The following is an 18112-nucleotide window of genomic DNA, read 5'->3' on the forward strand; positions in this document are numbered from 1 at the left end:
GGAGAATAGAAACGCAAAAAATCTATTCCGATTTTGAAGCTTGTGTCATATAAACCCGCACATCAACCCGATCGATTTATTTAGCGGTCATGTAAACTACGTTCGGATTCTCTCGTTGAAACGAAAGGTGTCCATGTAAACGTATCTACTGATGTCTACTGAAGTTCAGCTTTGCCATCACAGGAATAAAGTGTGATAGTCTGATTGTACCTGATGCAGTTGATGTGGAGGCCTGATCATCTTCAGGTTGGACAGTTTGTCGGAGTATCCTGTCGATCTCTATGACGTCTATACACTGGCTCAACTCGTTCTTCAGCTCCGCGAGTCTCTGCTGAGTGGCGATCTTCTCCCGCGCCAAGCGCTCCATCTCGTGCTCGTACTCCTTTTCTTTCCGCTTCAATGTCTGAAAGAAACTTGACATATTAGTCACTTTAATACTCGCATGAATCATATTTATTCATTGTACAAACACTCATCATCCCTCAATCAAACACATTTTCATTTCAGTATGACATTTCTTAATCAGCTGACAAACATGTTTTTAACAATTCACTGATGTCTGAACTTTTGAAACGTTTCTGTGAATATTCATGCAGAATAAATCCTACTCTAGATATTCACCCATCCCACAACCCTACTCTTCTACAAGAAGTGCCATGGGATTTTTAATGACCACAGAGAGTCAGGACCTCGGTTTAACGTCTTATCCGAAGGTCGGTGCTTGTTAAGGCCCTGATATACTTCAAGCAAAACTTTATTGCCATTTCCAGGCATCGTACTTTAACAAACTCCTCCAGGAGTTTTAATCGGATCATCTTCAAATTTGGTGGGTGTAATCTTAAGGCCCTGGCGATGCTGAATTGCGAAGATCTTGAGTTTTCGTCACAGATCTTGAGTTTTCGCGTGTCCTCGGCGGCCTGACAAATTCCGATGTTTCGCCATGAAACAGGAAGTTGCTGTAACTCAGGCAAACAATGTCCAATCTGCCCCAAACTTCACACGTTTGATAAGAGTTCTGTCCTGAACGTTCCTATTCAGTTATAGTCATAGCGCCATCTGCTGGCAACAGTAAGTGATGTTTAACACTGTATGCGCTATTAGCGACTTACTAAAATATGCCATTACGTAAATGCCAAAATGTAGCTATAGTCATAACGCCTCCAGCTGGCAGCAGGAAGTGAGGCAAATACAAATGACTTTGACAAAGTTGTCCTATATTTACCTAATTAAATGCATTTTGCCCACCATGCTCTGTATCCCTTTCATCGCAAACTTTTTTATAGTTTTAGTTTTAGTGAACTATGATAACCTTGGAAAGAGAACCCAGTGAAGTCCACTTTGAATGGATGAAATGCACCTTAGATGTCAAAATAAAAAGGTGAACCTTTTTAAACCAGAGCAACAGTCTGAAGCCATAAGAGAAGATTAAAAGGAAGGGATGTGGCAGTCACACAGGCAAACGGTTTGACCCACTTTTTGTGTTAGTCATCTGACCACGGGTCATCAAACCAGGCTAACGGGAACAAATTGTTTAGATATTTAAACCTTTGAAGAGGAACAGGTATGTCCATCCGCATTCAAGAAACTGTGCGTAAGAGAGGCCGCTGTGCAAGAGCAGAACTGCTCCGTGACCTCATATTCAACATATGTGCTCGTACGGTTTTAGGAAACAAACTGTCCACAGAGAAAAGCAGTTTACACAGCCCGCCCCATCTGTCAAAGCCTGGAGCATGTGACAGCTCCGACACGCTCACATCACTCAGTTTCCTCCGTCCCTCCCTCACCTATGCTCTTGCCAAAGAAACTGTGTGACAACATGGACATTTTGGCTCCCAATTAGCAGGAGCCCTGTAGAGTCACAGAGGACTGCGGTATAGAGGAACAGAGCATGTGTCTGAGTGCTGAAGAACAAAGAGCAGAGAGACAGTGAGCGAGCATGCAGAGAGTGATTGTGCCAAGGTGGATGGTGGTTTCGTGCGTGTCTGGGATTATATAACCCACTGATACAGTATAAGGGAATGTGAATGCGACTGGTGCAGTAGGTTGAGAGCAGAGAGAGAGAGAGAGAGAGAGAGAGAGAGAGGACTGTCCTAGTGAAGCCTGATCCAGGATTAGTCAGATTGGACTGTCTGGCCCTAAACCCCCTTCACACAGCAGGCCCACACACACACACACACACACACACACACACACACACACACACACACGCAGAAACACACATAAACTCACTTTACTCCAGTCTTCAGTGTCACATGATCCTTCAGAAATCATTCCAAAATGCTGATATGCTGCTCAAGATAAATTTTTTGATTAATAGAAAGTTCAAAATAATGGCATTTATTTGAAATAGAAATCTTAACATTACACATTTCTTTGTCACTTTTGATCAATTGAATGCGTCCTTGGCCAATAAAAGCATTCAATTAATTAAAAAAATCGTACTGACACTGAACGGTAGTGTATATATAATATATATGATTAATTAAATATCCAATATCTACTGATACCAATAAATAAAAAATAAATAAAAAAAATCTAATATCGGTAACTGATATTTTGCCGAAATACAGTTTTTATGGCCAGTAAAATATATTTCGTCTCAAAGTGAATTTTAGAGTTTGCTTGTAATCATTATATGAATGTTGGTCAACCTATAGCTGGTGTGTGGTGAGCGCACTGGCGCCGTTGTACTGTGGCTGCCGTCGCATCATCCAAGTGGATGCTGCACACTGGTGGTGGTTGAGGAGAGATCCCCTGATATGATTGTAAAGCGCTTTGGGTGTACAGTAGTACATATGAAAGCGCTATATAAATGCCTCATTCATTCATTAAAGCATTGGGGTGTTTTGTGGACTGAACTAAATACTGCTAGAATAGATGCAAAACTGAACACTAAACGAACAAATAGGACGAACATCAAATTAGAATGACGACAAAAATACCAGCAGTTACACAAAACTAACATTACACGCGCTGTTATGACAGTCCTTGGAAATGTGACACTTCAGCTAGTGATGAAACAGTACTGATGATACCAAACCCTGATGTGTGCTGACTGACCCCAGCCCAGTTTTGAACCCACTCCATCTTTTGTGTGCCGACTCGACATCCCTATGGACCAGATATTCAGGTCCCACTGGATATCACCACGGCAACAGCTGGAACCCGTTATGGTCTCCTTGGCAACAGAGCAGGGAAGGAGCAGCGTGGTGATGAGGAGAAGGTGTGATGGAGAGGCAAGGGCTAATGCGATTGGCTAATCCGATGGCACTCGCACTCCCTCCCCTCCTTTCACATCTTCATGCTCCTCTTCCTTCGTGATTAGAAACACTCTCACCTGCTCAACGCTCACTGTCATCACGTGTAGTTTGAAGAAGAGATCGCCACATTACAAGTAACATCCAAGCAAGGAAATAATACTGCGTGATGGAATCATATAAACTGGCTATTAAACATGCAATATTTCATTGTTTTTTATACAGTACTGGTCAAAAGTTTGGAAACATTATTATTTTTTTATGTTTTTGAAAGACGTCTCTTATGCCCATCGAGGCTGCATTTATTTGATCAAAAATACAGAAACAAAAAAAAGTAATATTGACAAATGTTATTACAACTTAAAATACTGGTTTTCTATTTTAATATACTTTAAAATATAATTTGTTCCTATGATGCAAAGCTGAATTTTCAGCATCATTTCTCCAGTCTTCAGTGTCACATGATCCTTCAGAAATCATTCTGAAATGCTGATTTATTATCAATGTTGGAAACAGTTTTTTATTACCTGATACTTTTTTCAGGATTCATTGATGAATAAAAAGTTAAAAAAGGAACAGCATTTATTCAAAATCTTTTGTAACAATATACAAAAGTTTGGGGTCAGTATTTTTTTCTTTTTCTTTAAAAGAAATTAATACTTTTATTCAGCAAGGATGTTCATTTGAAGAAAGGTGATAGTAAAGAAACATTGTTAGAAAATATTTCTATTTTGAATAAACACTGTTCATTTTAACTTTTTATTCATCAAGGAATCCTGAAATAGTGTACTTTTTCACAAAAGTTGTCAATGAATAAATGTTATTTACTGTATTTACTAGGCGCTGCGATTCTTGTCCGGTGTGCGAAATTTTAGCATTGCCTAATCGCAAAACCCCAAACCAATACTGATGGGACCAGAACATCATTGCATTGCAGCTGTGATCTGATCATGTAATTTGTAATATCTTGTTTGAAAATTCAACACTCCTGTCCCTGTAATATTACACTGTAACCAGTGGGCGTAAAAGAAGAGCGCTATGCCTGGTTAAACCCGCAGAAAGCATTTGACTGCATCCAGACCTCGATCTACAGACAGAGGAACCCCCTGCTGTTCCCTGACCACCAGTCTCCTTGGTTACAACGATTCACAGGACTAAAGAAAACAAACACGCAAGGCCACCGACTCAAACAATGTAGCGTAACCTACTTTTACAGACGTATGCCAAACAACACGCATCACACCCGTAATGAAACAGTCTATCAAGACGCATTGTTTCATTTAAACAGCCTTGTTTGGCATGTGTGGTTCTGGCTTGAGCAGCAGGGTTGCCAGGTTTGCAACAAAACCAGCCCAAGTGCTATTCAAAACCCGCCCAATCACGGCCAAAACTAGCCCAATCACATTCCGGGGGGTTCACTTGTATAAACCTTGATCCTGGCTTATGGTCGCTATAACCCACAGACTAAAAAACAACTCGCACCACCAGTCAGTGTAAAAGTATCCAAATTCAGCGGGAAATCGCCAGACTTGGCAACACCGCTGAGCACGCTGAAGGGAGAGAGAGGGAGGAGGACAGCAGCTGACGTCACCGAGCTCGCGCTCGCCATGTGCTCATGTCTCACGTGGACGCGGGAGAGGGAGAGAGAGAGAGAGAGAGAGAGAGAGAGAGAGAGAGAGAGAGAGAGAGAGAGAAGAGCTTGCAGATGAGAGTAGCGTGCAAGTGGGCGGACCACACTCCCTCGCTTGTGCTTATTGTGTCTTTATAACCATCGCCGGCTTCAGTTTTATAGCTTTTCAGATCATGTTAACTCAGGCATATCATTCATTAACAGGTCACCTTTCCGCCCACACCATTATATTAATTGTCATGGCTGCAGTCTGCAAATAAAATGATGGAGCGTGACCTTGGCGCTTTTATGTCAGCAGTATCTACGTCAGTCTTAATGTTCTGATCCGGGCAAAATATATGCACTTTAGCACCTTAACAAAGGGAAATATAATGTTACGTTGATCCACACTCTGTGACTGACCATCAAACTTAGTTTTAATGTGCAAAATGTTTTGTAAAATAAAAATAAATCAAGGATTTTATCCTCTCAGGAATCCGAACTGAGATTTTTAACATTAGACGTTGAACATCAGGCCATGAAAAACCAGATGGATAGAGAAACAGCCAAATGGAAACAAAGTAAGGAAAGAACAGGGGAAGAGGGTAAAGAAAAGATATAATGAGCCCACACTGAGAAGAATTCGACCCAGGATGTTTTGGCAGATGCACATGACACCATTCTGCCAGTAAAGTATGTGCAGAGAAGTGGATGTGGGTGGGAGGGTGAGAACAAGAGGATAAGGAGGAAACGGTCCACAAATCCCCATCTTGTGACCTATTCCCAACACGTTTTACAATTACAAGTTATTAGTTATCATACTGTACAATATGCTTAAGAATTAAACTATTTTATGAATTCAAGTTGACGTCTAACTTGTTTTAATTTAGGTCAGAGGCGCGCCAAAACAGGCGCGATCAAAACTCCATCATCACATTTAAACATTAACTTTTACAAGCAGACATAACAGTCCACATCGGTTATCCAGCAAATGGCATAAGGCTCGATGTGTGTTTCTAGGTGAACATCATAAAAACACGACTGGTTCATCAAATATTTAAAAAACAAACAAAAAAAACCCAATAATAATAATATATGTGTATATATATATATATATATATATATATATTAGGGCTGTCAAGTGATTGGAATTTTTTATCTAATTAATAACATGAAGTGCCGATTAATTGGTCTCATTAATTGCACATTAAAGCTGCAGTCCGTAGTTTTTCCTCTTTGTCGCCATCTCTGTTAGAAATCTGCAATTGCAGTTATTCACGGAATTATCAACTTTACGTGGGTTGTGCCTCAGCTCGGCACAGCACGGATGAATCCAATGTTTTGAGGAGAATGTGCGGCTGTCAGTCGGTGTGGATACTGTCATTCGCAATCACAGATTCTACTTTTTGGAAGTATGACCAACATAAGAATTTTCACCGGAAAATGTCAATCTGAACAAGAAAGTAACATCCACTTTTGTTCTGACCAACTAAGGGGAAAAAAGCATTGCAGTAAATCGTGCTGATTAAATCTAACGATCGCTTATCATATCACGTCAAACCGTGCAAATTATACTTTGTTCTCAAATTGTTAATGTTAACAACATCAGCATTGCGTGACTACATTTAATGCCCTTCCGATATTTATCCTTGTTTTCGCATGGGCCGGTTGAGGTCTCTTTTTTTTCTGTAGCCACTCCGAAGTCCGAAGTCTTTTGCATTTTACAGCGTAATTGCCATCAAATTGCTAATAGTGCTGTGAGAAAAGGCTATAAATCTCCACCTCCAACATCCTCACACACAATATGGCCTACTAGCCAAGACTCCTCCTTTATGTGTACGGATGTGACGTAATGACGCAAAGACATGCTCGAATTTCCCGTGGAAATCCACCAGTACCACTGGAGTTAAAAACATTATTACAAGCTTACCTTTTTGAATCGAGCTAAGGCAAGCAGAGAGTTTTGAACACTGGCTGATTATGTACTTGCTCAAATTTATTTTGGATAATTTTAACCCAAAACAAGTTACGGACTGCAGCTTTAAATTTGGCTGAGAAAATCCCCAAAAGATAGTCACTATTGTGTTAAATGAGAAAAGTATTAAATAGACATAACAAAAAATTGCTTAAGAAAGACATTTTTTATTTGATTCAACAGAATTTATTTCACCTTTTAGGCAACAACGGCCATGATATTTTCAGAATATACTCAGAAACTGCATCTGAATTAGTATTTAGATTTACAGAGCAAAACAGTTTTGTTTAGTAATATTCGTCAAAATGTCTTCTTCAACGTTCTTCTTCTATTACGATTCGCGTGATATTGCAGTCGTTGCACGTGGGATATTGCTTAACTATATCACATATAAATATAAGGCAAATGAGAGAACATTTTTGCCCTGATATCTTGAATTTTAGGGCCATTTATAACTGCATTCTATAGGCTCCATTAGGCAGTGAGTTGTTGCCCTGCATCATGTTCGTAACCAATCAACTGACTGAAATGTAAAATGGCCTACATATGGCTGGGGCGGGTGCGTTAAATCATTTTAAATCGCGTTATTTTTCCCATAATTCATTTAATTAACGTGTTAAATTGACAGCCCAAATATACATATATATATACACACACACACACATGAATGCACATAAAATCCTTGTTTTATAGCACACACATTCAATTCCATCTTTGACTTACCTGGATGTAGCGGAGGGCACTCCTCAGGACACTCAAATTGGAAGTTTTCTTTTCATCCACATTAGGAACGTTCTTCTTGAGGGTGTCAAAACATTCTTTTAGATGTGCTCGTCTGTGACAGAAAGAAAAGCACTAATCATTTTTTTTTGTGCAAAGCAAGTGAGAGTTTTAACAGCAATGAGGTTACCAGTAGGGCAAAGGCCTTCAAGCCAATAAAACAAATAGTGCACTAATTGCGAATCGACCAAAGGTTAATGTATCTGTGATCAGTCCTGCAACCAAGCAACTTACATTAAGGCGACTGCACCTCAAACTCAATGAGTTCATATGCTCCGCTTCCGTTTGTCGAAATGAATAAACACAAAAATGTAAACAGAAGTTCACCCACCTGTTCTTTTCCAGCTTGTTGTGAACTTCTCGAGTTCCAGCTCTGCAGGGAAAATATTAAATACGTTTCTACGCTGCATGTAAACTTTCATAAATCAACCCATTACATTTCATATCATGGTCTCTTGCACGTGTGTACAAACAAGTACTTCACTGCAAAAATCAACAAAAAAAATCAAGGATTTATGCTGTCATCGCTCACCCTCATGTCATTTCAAACCCTTTTTTCTTCCAGGACACACCAAAGATTGATCGATCATGCAGCTCTAACACAAATAAAGACAGCATACACTAACCAGGGGTTGGTCAAGCTCCAAAAACTAAATATATAAAAGCAATATAAAAGTGGTCCTTAGGTGTCTTCTGATGCCAAATGATAGCTTCATGTGAACAACAGGGCAAAACTTCACTGAAAATCTTCCTCTCACTGGCACGTATGTGAGTCACGGAGTAATTGCAAAGTTTAACCATCATAGAGTGACAGTTTATCACTTGCACATGTTTTGTCTCCACATTCAAGCATCATTCACCATTCCAGCGCAAGAAGAGGCAAAAGAGAACTCAATTCGGTTTTCACGTGCTGTTTTTTGTGCGCACAGCCGCACGCACACACACACACACACACTCATGTTCTTCCTCACCGATCAGGGCTCATCAAGTTAGGAATAACTGACGACCAGCCGGTGAATTATTAAAAAAATAAATTACTGTAGCATTACCACCTCGGTATGCATTATTATTCTAATAATTCACCGACTGGTCATCAATTATTCCTAACTTGAGCCCCGATCAGTGGCAGAATACATGAATGTGTTTGGCATTGACAAACCTTCCATTTTTGAAAATGTGCGAAAGAGATTTAAGTGCAGCAACAGCTTTTTATCTGTGATCTCAATGAGTAATAAAAACATACTCATATTTCATTGTTTCTCACATGACACTATCATTAGCCTTCAGAATATAGTGGAGGCAGCGGGGGAGCCAGAGGGGTGTCAGGGTCCACTGGACACCCCTGACATGTGATTGGCCACCCTGGGTGCCACCCCAAAATTGAAAGAAGCATTTATTTTGATGTGTGGCGGAGCGGCACACTGTTAGCCCGCGGTCACACTAGACTTTGAGAATGCTAAATTTCTTCGGACACTACAATGGTCGTGATATGACGCCCTGCGGCGTCTTTTTATAAACATGAATTAAACATATAACAAATAGCAATACATTGAAACTGTAAAAATACAATCTACTCGACCTTACTGCAAAGAAATCGTGCTTTAATTCAGCCAAGGGGTGAAGCCATGACATATGGATCTTCTACCGGTCACACGTCTTCACGTGATGCGGATTCGCAGGTCAGAGTTCACCAAACTTGAACTTTGGTTCGCAGCGAAATGCGAAACCTTTCGTATGAGCTTGCGTTTGCGGTCTGACGCATTCACATGCATATGAATGGAAGTCAATGGAAAGGAAAGTGTGGTGTGAGTGACTGCCCCTTTAATGTATTAATGCTGATAAATTAAGATGATATTAACGTTAGCTAAAAGATACAGAAGAATAAGAATGAAACGTGCTATGGGAACGCGTCCGGTGTGCATCACATCCGATTAGGTGTGAGTTAAAGGTTTACCAAAGGGTTTAGGTTTCCTGAAACTCTTTTACGAATATGAGTCACCGTGCAAGTGAACTTTTGCTCCATTAACAGACAGTTGATCAGATAAGAGAAATAAGAGTGTTCCAACTTTAGCCAACCATACATTAGATTCACATCTGTGCTAGTAATGTCACAGTGTCATTCTCAGAAGGTTTAGCTAATGTGGGGTAATGTGAATGTGAAAGTTACACTTTTAGACCACACACTTCTATTTCTAATCAGCAATCGTGTGATTCATTCATGTTTTTGATTAGGCAAGTTAGGGTTACACACAAATTTTCTTTCATGGTCTACTACAGACCCCGTGAAGTAGCCTTGGCCACCCCGTGTATGAAACTCTTGTTCCACCACTGAGTGAAGGAGTCATTAAAACTAATTTTATTGTGCTTTTCTCCCAAATATCACTTCACAGAATAAATAAAGTCATTGGAGTTTGGAATGACATGAGGGTGAGTAAATGATGAAATCAGAAATCACAAACGCAGTTTGCATCCTGCAAACACAAAGCATGACCCGAGGGGCAGCGTTACTTCTGGGTCACCGACACCGTACAGGACAGCATCCTACTTTTCAAAATTGCAATCTCCCCCCAAAAAATAGCCAACCCAGTTTCATTCAGTTATGATTACATGATGTGTCTCCTACAATTTAATCTCCACTGCTTTGAAAAATCTCTTCATCTTTCTTGTAGGGCTGCACGAATAATCGAAATCAAACAGAAATCGCGAAATGGCTTGGTGTAATATTCTGCAGTTTTCTGTAAAAATAAAAGTATTGTAATTTTACAGTTGTAATGTAAAATAAAATCATTATTATATTATTTTTGTATATTATATAAAAAAATATATATATTTAGTAATATAACAGTATATTAGTAACAGTAAATACTTCATTTTGATAGTATTTTTTATTTTGTAATAATAATGATTCTTATTATTATAGTTATTATTTTATAGCCATACTGATATATAAACATATATACATACACATACACACACACACACATTATATATATATATACACTAGTGCTGTCAAATCTAACAAAAGTTTTTGTTTGCATATATATTATTATATATATATTATTTATTTGTATGAGTGTGTGTGTGTGTATATATGTATATTTACACACACACACACACACACACACATACATATATACTGTATATATAGATAGTAATATATACGGATATATATATTAGACAAAAACTTCTATGTCAGATGTGATTAATCGCAATTAATATATTTGAAAGCACTAATATATACACAGTATATACAGTTAGATATATATCGTGCCGCTCTACTTTCTTGTATAAAACCACGAAACATGGCTCACCCTCCAGGTCTCCTTTTCCCGTCCAGGTTGCGTGGATCTTCCACCGTGGCTCCATTAGTCCTGGGCGGTTGTCCTGCCTGAACCTGGGCCGGCGTGGGCTGAGGTTGGGGTGGCGCTGGCTGGGGCAGGAGGGTGTGTTGCTGTGGTGGGTGCTGGGCTGTGATGATGGGGGCTGGATACGACTGCAGCAGTGTCTGCGTCTGCTGGGGCTGCAGCTGTTTGGGACCGTTATTCGACGGAGACGAGCTGTTAGTTTCTGTTTTTACATGTGCAATCAAGTGACGATGTTGCTGCTGTTGCTGCTGCTGCTGCTGAGGAGGGGAGTGCGCATCTTTGCCATTGGGGCTGAAGAGAGGGGCTGCTGGCGGGGACAGGGCCGTGGCCAACGAAGTGACCACTGGCATCGGAGAGACCGTGTGTAGGGACGAAGCAGTCTGAATGGGAAGGCCTGCAGGGTTGGCAGGGACCACCGGGATGGGAATGACAGCTATGGGAACAGGTGGTGGGAGGGGAGGGGGCGGGACCGGAGGGTGGTGCTGGTGCTGGCGGTGCGACCCGAGCCGCATGTCTTCTGCCCAGGTCACATGGTTGAGTTGGACAGTCTGGATAACAGGGGCGGAGAGCTTCTGCTCAGCCTCACGGGACAGCAGGGCCTTCTCTCTCTGCTGCTCTTCCTCTGTAGGACAAGGGAAAGAAAAAAAAACGTTATGCACGAAATAAGACAAAATCCAGGCTTGAGAATAATATACACCTTTTTCCTAACAAGCCTACAGCATTTTAGATTATGGGAGGGGAGGCACTTCCGGTTTGGGGAAGTTCCACTCAAAATGACTGAAACAAATCATTTGAACTCATAAGGCTGTGCTACAAATAACCCTTATCCGTCAGTTTGACTGAATGAGCTGTAAAATGTCCTTTAACATATATTTTCAGACGAGTATATAGATATATATAGTATATAGAGTATATTTTTCAAATAATGAAACGCTTGGTTATGATAATGTGAAATCGTATAACAAGAATATATGTAGCAAGACCTCTTTTCAGTCACTGCATGCTTTTCCTCCTGATTATTTCCCCCCCTTTTTTATTCCACTGTAACAGTGTGAATAAACAACAACAACAACATATACTGTGCATTTGTGGTTTGCGCTCCCGATTTACTTCACGATATATCCCATGAATAATTCACTGGAATACACTAAGAATCTCTCATTTTTCTGCCCAAATCCTCACATCTCTTTTCGGGTTTGTTTTCACATGGATGCTTTAAAATGTAATCGTCTCCCTTTTTCACTTCTAATCCCTATTAGCAGTGTTAACTGGAATTTTTCTAAAGCGGGTAAATACAATATTTATTGTCTGTCAAAATGATGGAAACCACTTTGAAATATTATCTCTCAATGTTCCAGTTAATGAAAATTTTTGATTAAGGCAACGTATGTTACATAAATATTACTGCTGCAGAAATCATCAAGCTTTTGGGGTTGGGGAAAATCCTTATTATTTGCATAGCAAACCTTTTGCTGATTGTTTACAGTTTAACAGAAGTTACTCCATAATTCAGGAAATTATGCAAACTTTTGGGTGTTGTATAAAACTGGACGGAAACACCCAGTGAAGTGACTAAAAATACATATATATATTTGCTTGAAGTGAACACTTTAATTCTGTAAAAATGGACTACAGTGAAAACACATTTAATGATTAATTCCTAGATGCTCATTGCGCAATAAAAAAAACCCTATCAAGTCATGTGATCAGGGTTAGAGTTAGTATTTTGATTTATCACATAAATTAAATTTGCTGCTTGAATGGAAACATAGTTATTCCAAGTTATTCCAGAATAATATATCAGCCAGGCTTAATAGTGATTATAGGAAAATAACTTTTTGACACCCATTGAAATCGATATTTATATATTGTGTGAAATACTTCTACACAAAATTGCAGAAATGAAAGAAAATCGAATTTGTGGTCATTAAATTGTATCATGTCAATTTCAATTAACCATAAAAAAATTAAACCATGTTGGCCAACCACGATTTGCATTACTTTTGTTCTTGAGACTGTAAGAGATTATTTATCTACGTAAGAACAGACTATCACAGCATAATCTAAATGTTTTTTTTTGTTTTGCTCCAGGTCTCGTCTTACGGTCATTAATTTTCCATATGAAATTATATTACCCAAATGTATTTGCCTGGTTCATTAATACCCTGAAGTAAATGGTCACAGCACAGATTTCAAAGGGTGTTTTTTAAACATTTATTACACAGCTATGATGGTAGTTCTGATTGACTTTTGGGGATTTTTTTTATATTTTTTTTACATTTGAGCAAGAGGAGTAGAATAAACTATAGCCACAGCCCACAGCTAATACATAGACATAAGTAATGGAACTAATTAGTGCTTGTCTAAGCTCTCAGGACTGTGAAATGTAAAATAATTATGAGAAGCTGCAGGCCAACAGAGACAATCCTGTGATTTAATACATCAAAACGGTGTACGCTATTCATCTAACCGGGCTCAAAGCCTGCAGTGTCCCTATAGTTTCCATTTTAAACAGGAAAAGCCGATGAAGGGCACAGTAATTCATGACTCTGTCTAAATTGCGCGGTGTATGTGAGCTAGCTGTCCTGAGCGCTCTGTCTCTTTAAGAGAGAAGCCCCAGTAAGAGTCTTGCCTGCTCTCCAGCTCTACACTGACATCACACAGCAGTCTGCAGGAGAAGCCAAGAGCTGCCGTGGGGAATCTGAAGCCGGGCCGCACCATCTGCAGCCGAAAATGCCACCATGACCGGACGATTTCCATGACTGATGGGTGGATCTATTGTTTAGCCCAGCCGATCAATATTCAGTTGCATCTGAGATGTGACTTCAGATCAATTTTTTGAATTTTAATACGACAGGGGAGGAATTTGGGCTGCGGCCAAGTGTCATTTGCACTGCAAGGACTGGGGCAGTTGTGGCCTAATGGTTAGAGAGTCAGACTTGTAACCCAAAGGTCACGACTGAGCAAGGCACCTAACCCCCAATCGCTCCCCAGGCGCCGCAGTGAATGGCTGGGTGTGTGTGTTCACTACTCACTGCTCCTAATGTGTAATAATAATGTGTGTGCGCACTAACTTGGATGGGTTAAATGACTCGGACAAATTCCGAGTATGGGTCCACTTCCCTTCACTTCACTTCACTGTGCAACTTGTAACCGGTGAATGAAAGCACGCCGCAGACAAAGTGGTGACCTGACGCAAACCCAGACAGCAATATAGTGTCGGCCCAGACCCGGCCTAGATCTGGTACACTATATTACTTGTCTAGGAAGCGTTCTTAAGGTTCAAACCATGATATGTGGGAATCCTCCTGCATCAGCAGAACTAATAATCCTGAGTGCAAAAATCATTTGCAGAATCCCTCAAAAATAAAAGAACACCGAGTTCATGCATATTTCTCCATTATATAACAGGAGAGGAAAAATACATAATGAAATGTAATTTCCCTTGATATTTAAATGCATACAAATAAATAAACAGCATAATAACCAGCAGGAATGGAATCACAAACGCTTCAAGGGCACTCCTGAAGTGAACTGTGTCATTGTGCAAACATTGTACAGCCGGGCTAATAAGCTCTCAACAGCTCATGAATATTTTGCTCTCCATAAGCAGCATGTAAAGCTCTTGAGACGTCAGGACACAGATGAGAGACAAAGATGGTCCGCAGGCTTTAAGAGTGTGTGTTATAAACATGGCATACTGTGTATTTAGGACAAAGGAACCTTCTGATAAAGTTCCCTCACATCTAGTATACTGCAAAAGTTCAATTCTATTTTCACAGGCTAATGTGGAAATCATGACCGAATATTCTCAAACAAACTAGACCAGAATAGCGCAAAAGATTTTAAGAGGCTTTTTTATCAATTGCGTGAACTTTTCTCGCATTAAAAGAAATTACCACCTTAATTTTGAGCAATAAAATCAAATGCAAACATGACATTTGATTTAACAACAAACTTATCAACCTAACCTGTTAACTCATAGATAAGCAAGTGTGTGCTGGCTGGTAAAGGGCTCTTGTCTGGGCAACTAGTTAAGGACCATTTCATGTCTTTAACGCTATATATTAATTTAGTTTATGTCTAGAGCAAGTGAAAGCTTAACCAGGTTTGACTGTATTAAAAATGAAAGGAAATTCTCTTCGCTTTTATGCGAATAAAAGTGCTTTTTTGATAACGTTGGTCAGGAAATGTGGGGGATCATTTCCACTTCCTTCAACATGAAGCCCCACAGAGTCTTTCAAAGAGATTTCATTTAATAGGCCACATTTGAGATTGCATGCAATTTTCTACATCTAGTACAATGTCAAATATTGTGTAAGTGTATGCGAAGATTGTGCATTTAAATAGAGCCTTTCAGGAGAAAGACCTTGCAGAGATGTTCAAAAATACGCCAACAACTGCACTTATTGTTCTGCAACCTATTCATCTGTATACCAAGAAAATCAAACACAGTCTGCAAAGCTCTTACTTGGATTTGCATGTAAAATGCACATTATATAACTTCTGCATTGAGGGCGGGTGGCGTTGCCCTATTTTCTCCCCAGTTGTGACCTGGGGAGGGGGGGCTGTCTGGCGCGCACGTGGTCGAAGGGGGCGGTCTTTCAGCACGCGGTATTTGCTGTGGGTGTGGCTCTACTGACACGTCACCTCGAGAATGAAACAAAAAGCCCCCCGCTCTGTTTAAAGCGATAAATACATCGCGACTATAATCTTACATCGCCTGCTTTATTGAATATGGGAATATAGTACTCTAACAACAAGCAAAAATAGTTTAATCACGAGGAAGTGTAAAGGGAAAAGTAGGCTGGTCTTTAAAGTCATGAGTGAGATAACCACTCAGCAATGTCATTATGTAAAAAAAATAAAAAAAACCTTTGGTCTAATGCCACCGCCCAACGCATAAGAAACACGACATTCGCTACTTTTAGCTAGCCTGTTTCAATTCTAGCTACATTTGTAGCTGTAATTTAAAAATTTTACCCAAACAACATAAGTGCAAAAATGTTTAACTTACGTTGTCTGACAAGATAAAGCATAAATAAATAAATAAAAACGACGACCCGTGCACTGGGGTAAACGTACCCACCCACCGCAGCGCTATTGAGCGAGTATAGTAGCGCACTATATATAGCATGGATTTAACCCGGAAACCGAGTGAGCGAAATATGCCCTAGTCACCAAGACTGCACCCTACAAAGAGTGGAAACCCGTGAACATGACCACTGAAAAGAGCTCTTATTCACAATGCTTATAATAAGAAGCTGATTTGCAGGTGTTTTTTTTCTTCTTTTCTTTCAATGTTGTAGTTATTTATCTTGACGTGAGCCGGCATGAAAATGCAATTTGCTGGGCAAAATCCCAAACAGTTCATGCGTATCTAATTTATCATGTCGATCTATGCAATCACCCAGTTCTTACCACGTGTAATCTGTTGTTGCTGGGCTTGCCACTCCAAATACCTGGCCGCCTCCAATAGAGTATCGATACTCATTTTGAATACCGATACAATAAGTTCCCGTTAAAATGTATGCAAGTCCCCGATACAGATATACGTGTTGGCTTAATCACAGTAAAATCCACTGGTTTCCAAAGACAGTCATAAGACATCCAGGGCGCTCCCGAAATTCATCAGACACACATTACTTCACTGGCAACAAGATGGCGATTGGAGTAACAGAAAACACAACAAGTCGAAAGGCATACCGTCCAGGGTCCGCCCTCGTCGTGCTACTCCTCCCTCATACTACCAGTGATTACAAAGTAGGGCAGAACACGCTGTCACGATAAGCGATAGGATCGGGAATCCATGATGAACATGACATCGCAAATGACATCGAAATGTGTATATAAATGATCAAGACTTCGGGGTGAGATTTATGACACAATAGATGATGTGTAAATTGGTTTCCGGTCCCTTCCTAGAACATAAAAGGAGGAAATAGTGTGAAACGTCTATGGATTCCAGTTTCCGGGTTTTCGCGGTAGTCCTACCCTGCAGTGCATTAGCACATGTCGATGCGAGGGAACCAATGGGCGTGGAGAACAACAAGGCATGGTGTCTGTCCACATGGGCACCCGCTAAAGACTGAGCGAGGCTCATTTGCATGGCGAGACCGTGTACGGCAAGCCGCTTTACATTTATTCCTCTTTACTAGCATCTACTTTTGAGACTAAGACTTGTATAGACACTACACTGTAAAAATGCTGCGTAAAAATAATAATTTCTGGGTTATTTGACAACCCAGCGCTGGGTAAATATTAGACAGAGGTTAACATGCTGGGGTTAGTTTTATACATTAACCCATTTGCTGGGTTGTTTTTGACAGTGCTGAGTCAGTCAACCTATTGAAGATTTTTCATTTAAAATAATAAAAATGCACTTTAAAATATGTTACAGGGTTACATAAAAAAACCCAGCTTTACCTTGTGTTATCTCGTCTTTCAGACATTTAAGTTTCAATCACTCAAATGCATAGCGCGACCACAGCTAGTTTTAACCGGTTTGGCACCGACTATCCAACATTGGGTTACGTTGACCCAGCACTGGATTGGTTTGTGAGGGGGTTCATCATTTGTATTGACAGTAAAAATGACCCACCAGCTGAGTTACAGAAAACCTACTCAGCACCTGGGTAAAAATATTTAAAAAATAACCCAATAAAATGACCCAACAGGCTGAACCCAGTTTTTGGGTTTAAAAAATAACCCAGCATTTTTCAGAGTGACCCAGCACATAGGTAAAAATGATCTTTGCTTCATTATATTAACCATTCACTTCTGACTGCGTATGTAGTTCAATTGCTGTTGGTATGTATTCCAATTTTACTCAATAGCTAGTAGGCTACTTCTTTCTTAGTTAGTTGTTACTAGTGGTAGTAAGCTACTTTTGAAACACTATGGCTATGGCCACTATGGATTCTTTACAAGACAAGTCAAAATGACGACTTTATAGTTCAATTAAAAATCTTACTAGGCCTAAATTTTCGAACAATTGGAATACACACTTTCTGATAAAAATAGATTAGGCTAAATATATATATATTTTTATTCAGTTAGTACTGGGAAACTATATGCTATTGCAATAAGAATGAAAAAGTAGTTAACTGAAAGAGATAGTAATCAT

At 39.8% G+C, this 18112-nt stretch overlaps 1 protein-coding gene across 2 annotated transcripts in view; it reads right to left on the reverse strand.

Annotated features, from left to right (window-relative positions):
• mntb (MAX network transcriptional repressor b) overlaps nt 1-16865 on the reverse strand; it is a 20807-nt gene extending 3942 nt beyond the window's left edge. Inside the window, exons 1-5 of one of the 2 annotated variants that reach the window (XM_082141854.1) lie at nt 16408-16862; nt 10933-11608; nt 7953-7994; nt 7565-7676; nt 211-403 (exon numbers count right to left, since the gene is read on the reverse strand). In XM_082141854.1, coding sequence (XP_081997980.1) covers nt 211-403; nt 7565-7676; nt 7953-7994; nt 10933-11608; nt 16408-16480 — 1096 coding nt within the window. In that variant the 5' untranslated portion in view covers nt 16481-16862. Of the gene's footprint in view, nt 1-210; nt 404-7564; nt 7677-7952; nt 7995-10932; nt 11609-16407 lie in introns of both variants that reach the window. The other variant, XM_082141855.1, reaches the window with a different exon arrangement.
• Nucleotides 16866-18112: the final 1247 nt, after the last annotated feature.

The sequence above is a fragment of the Leuciscus leuciscus genome (assembly GCF_965113295.1).
Source record: "Leuciscus leuciscus genome assembly, chromosome: 16".
Taxonomy (NCBI): Eukaryota; Metazoa; Chordata; class Actinopteri; order Cypriniformes; family Leuciscidae; genus Leuciscus; species Leuciscus leuciscus.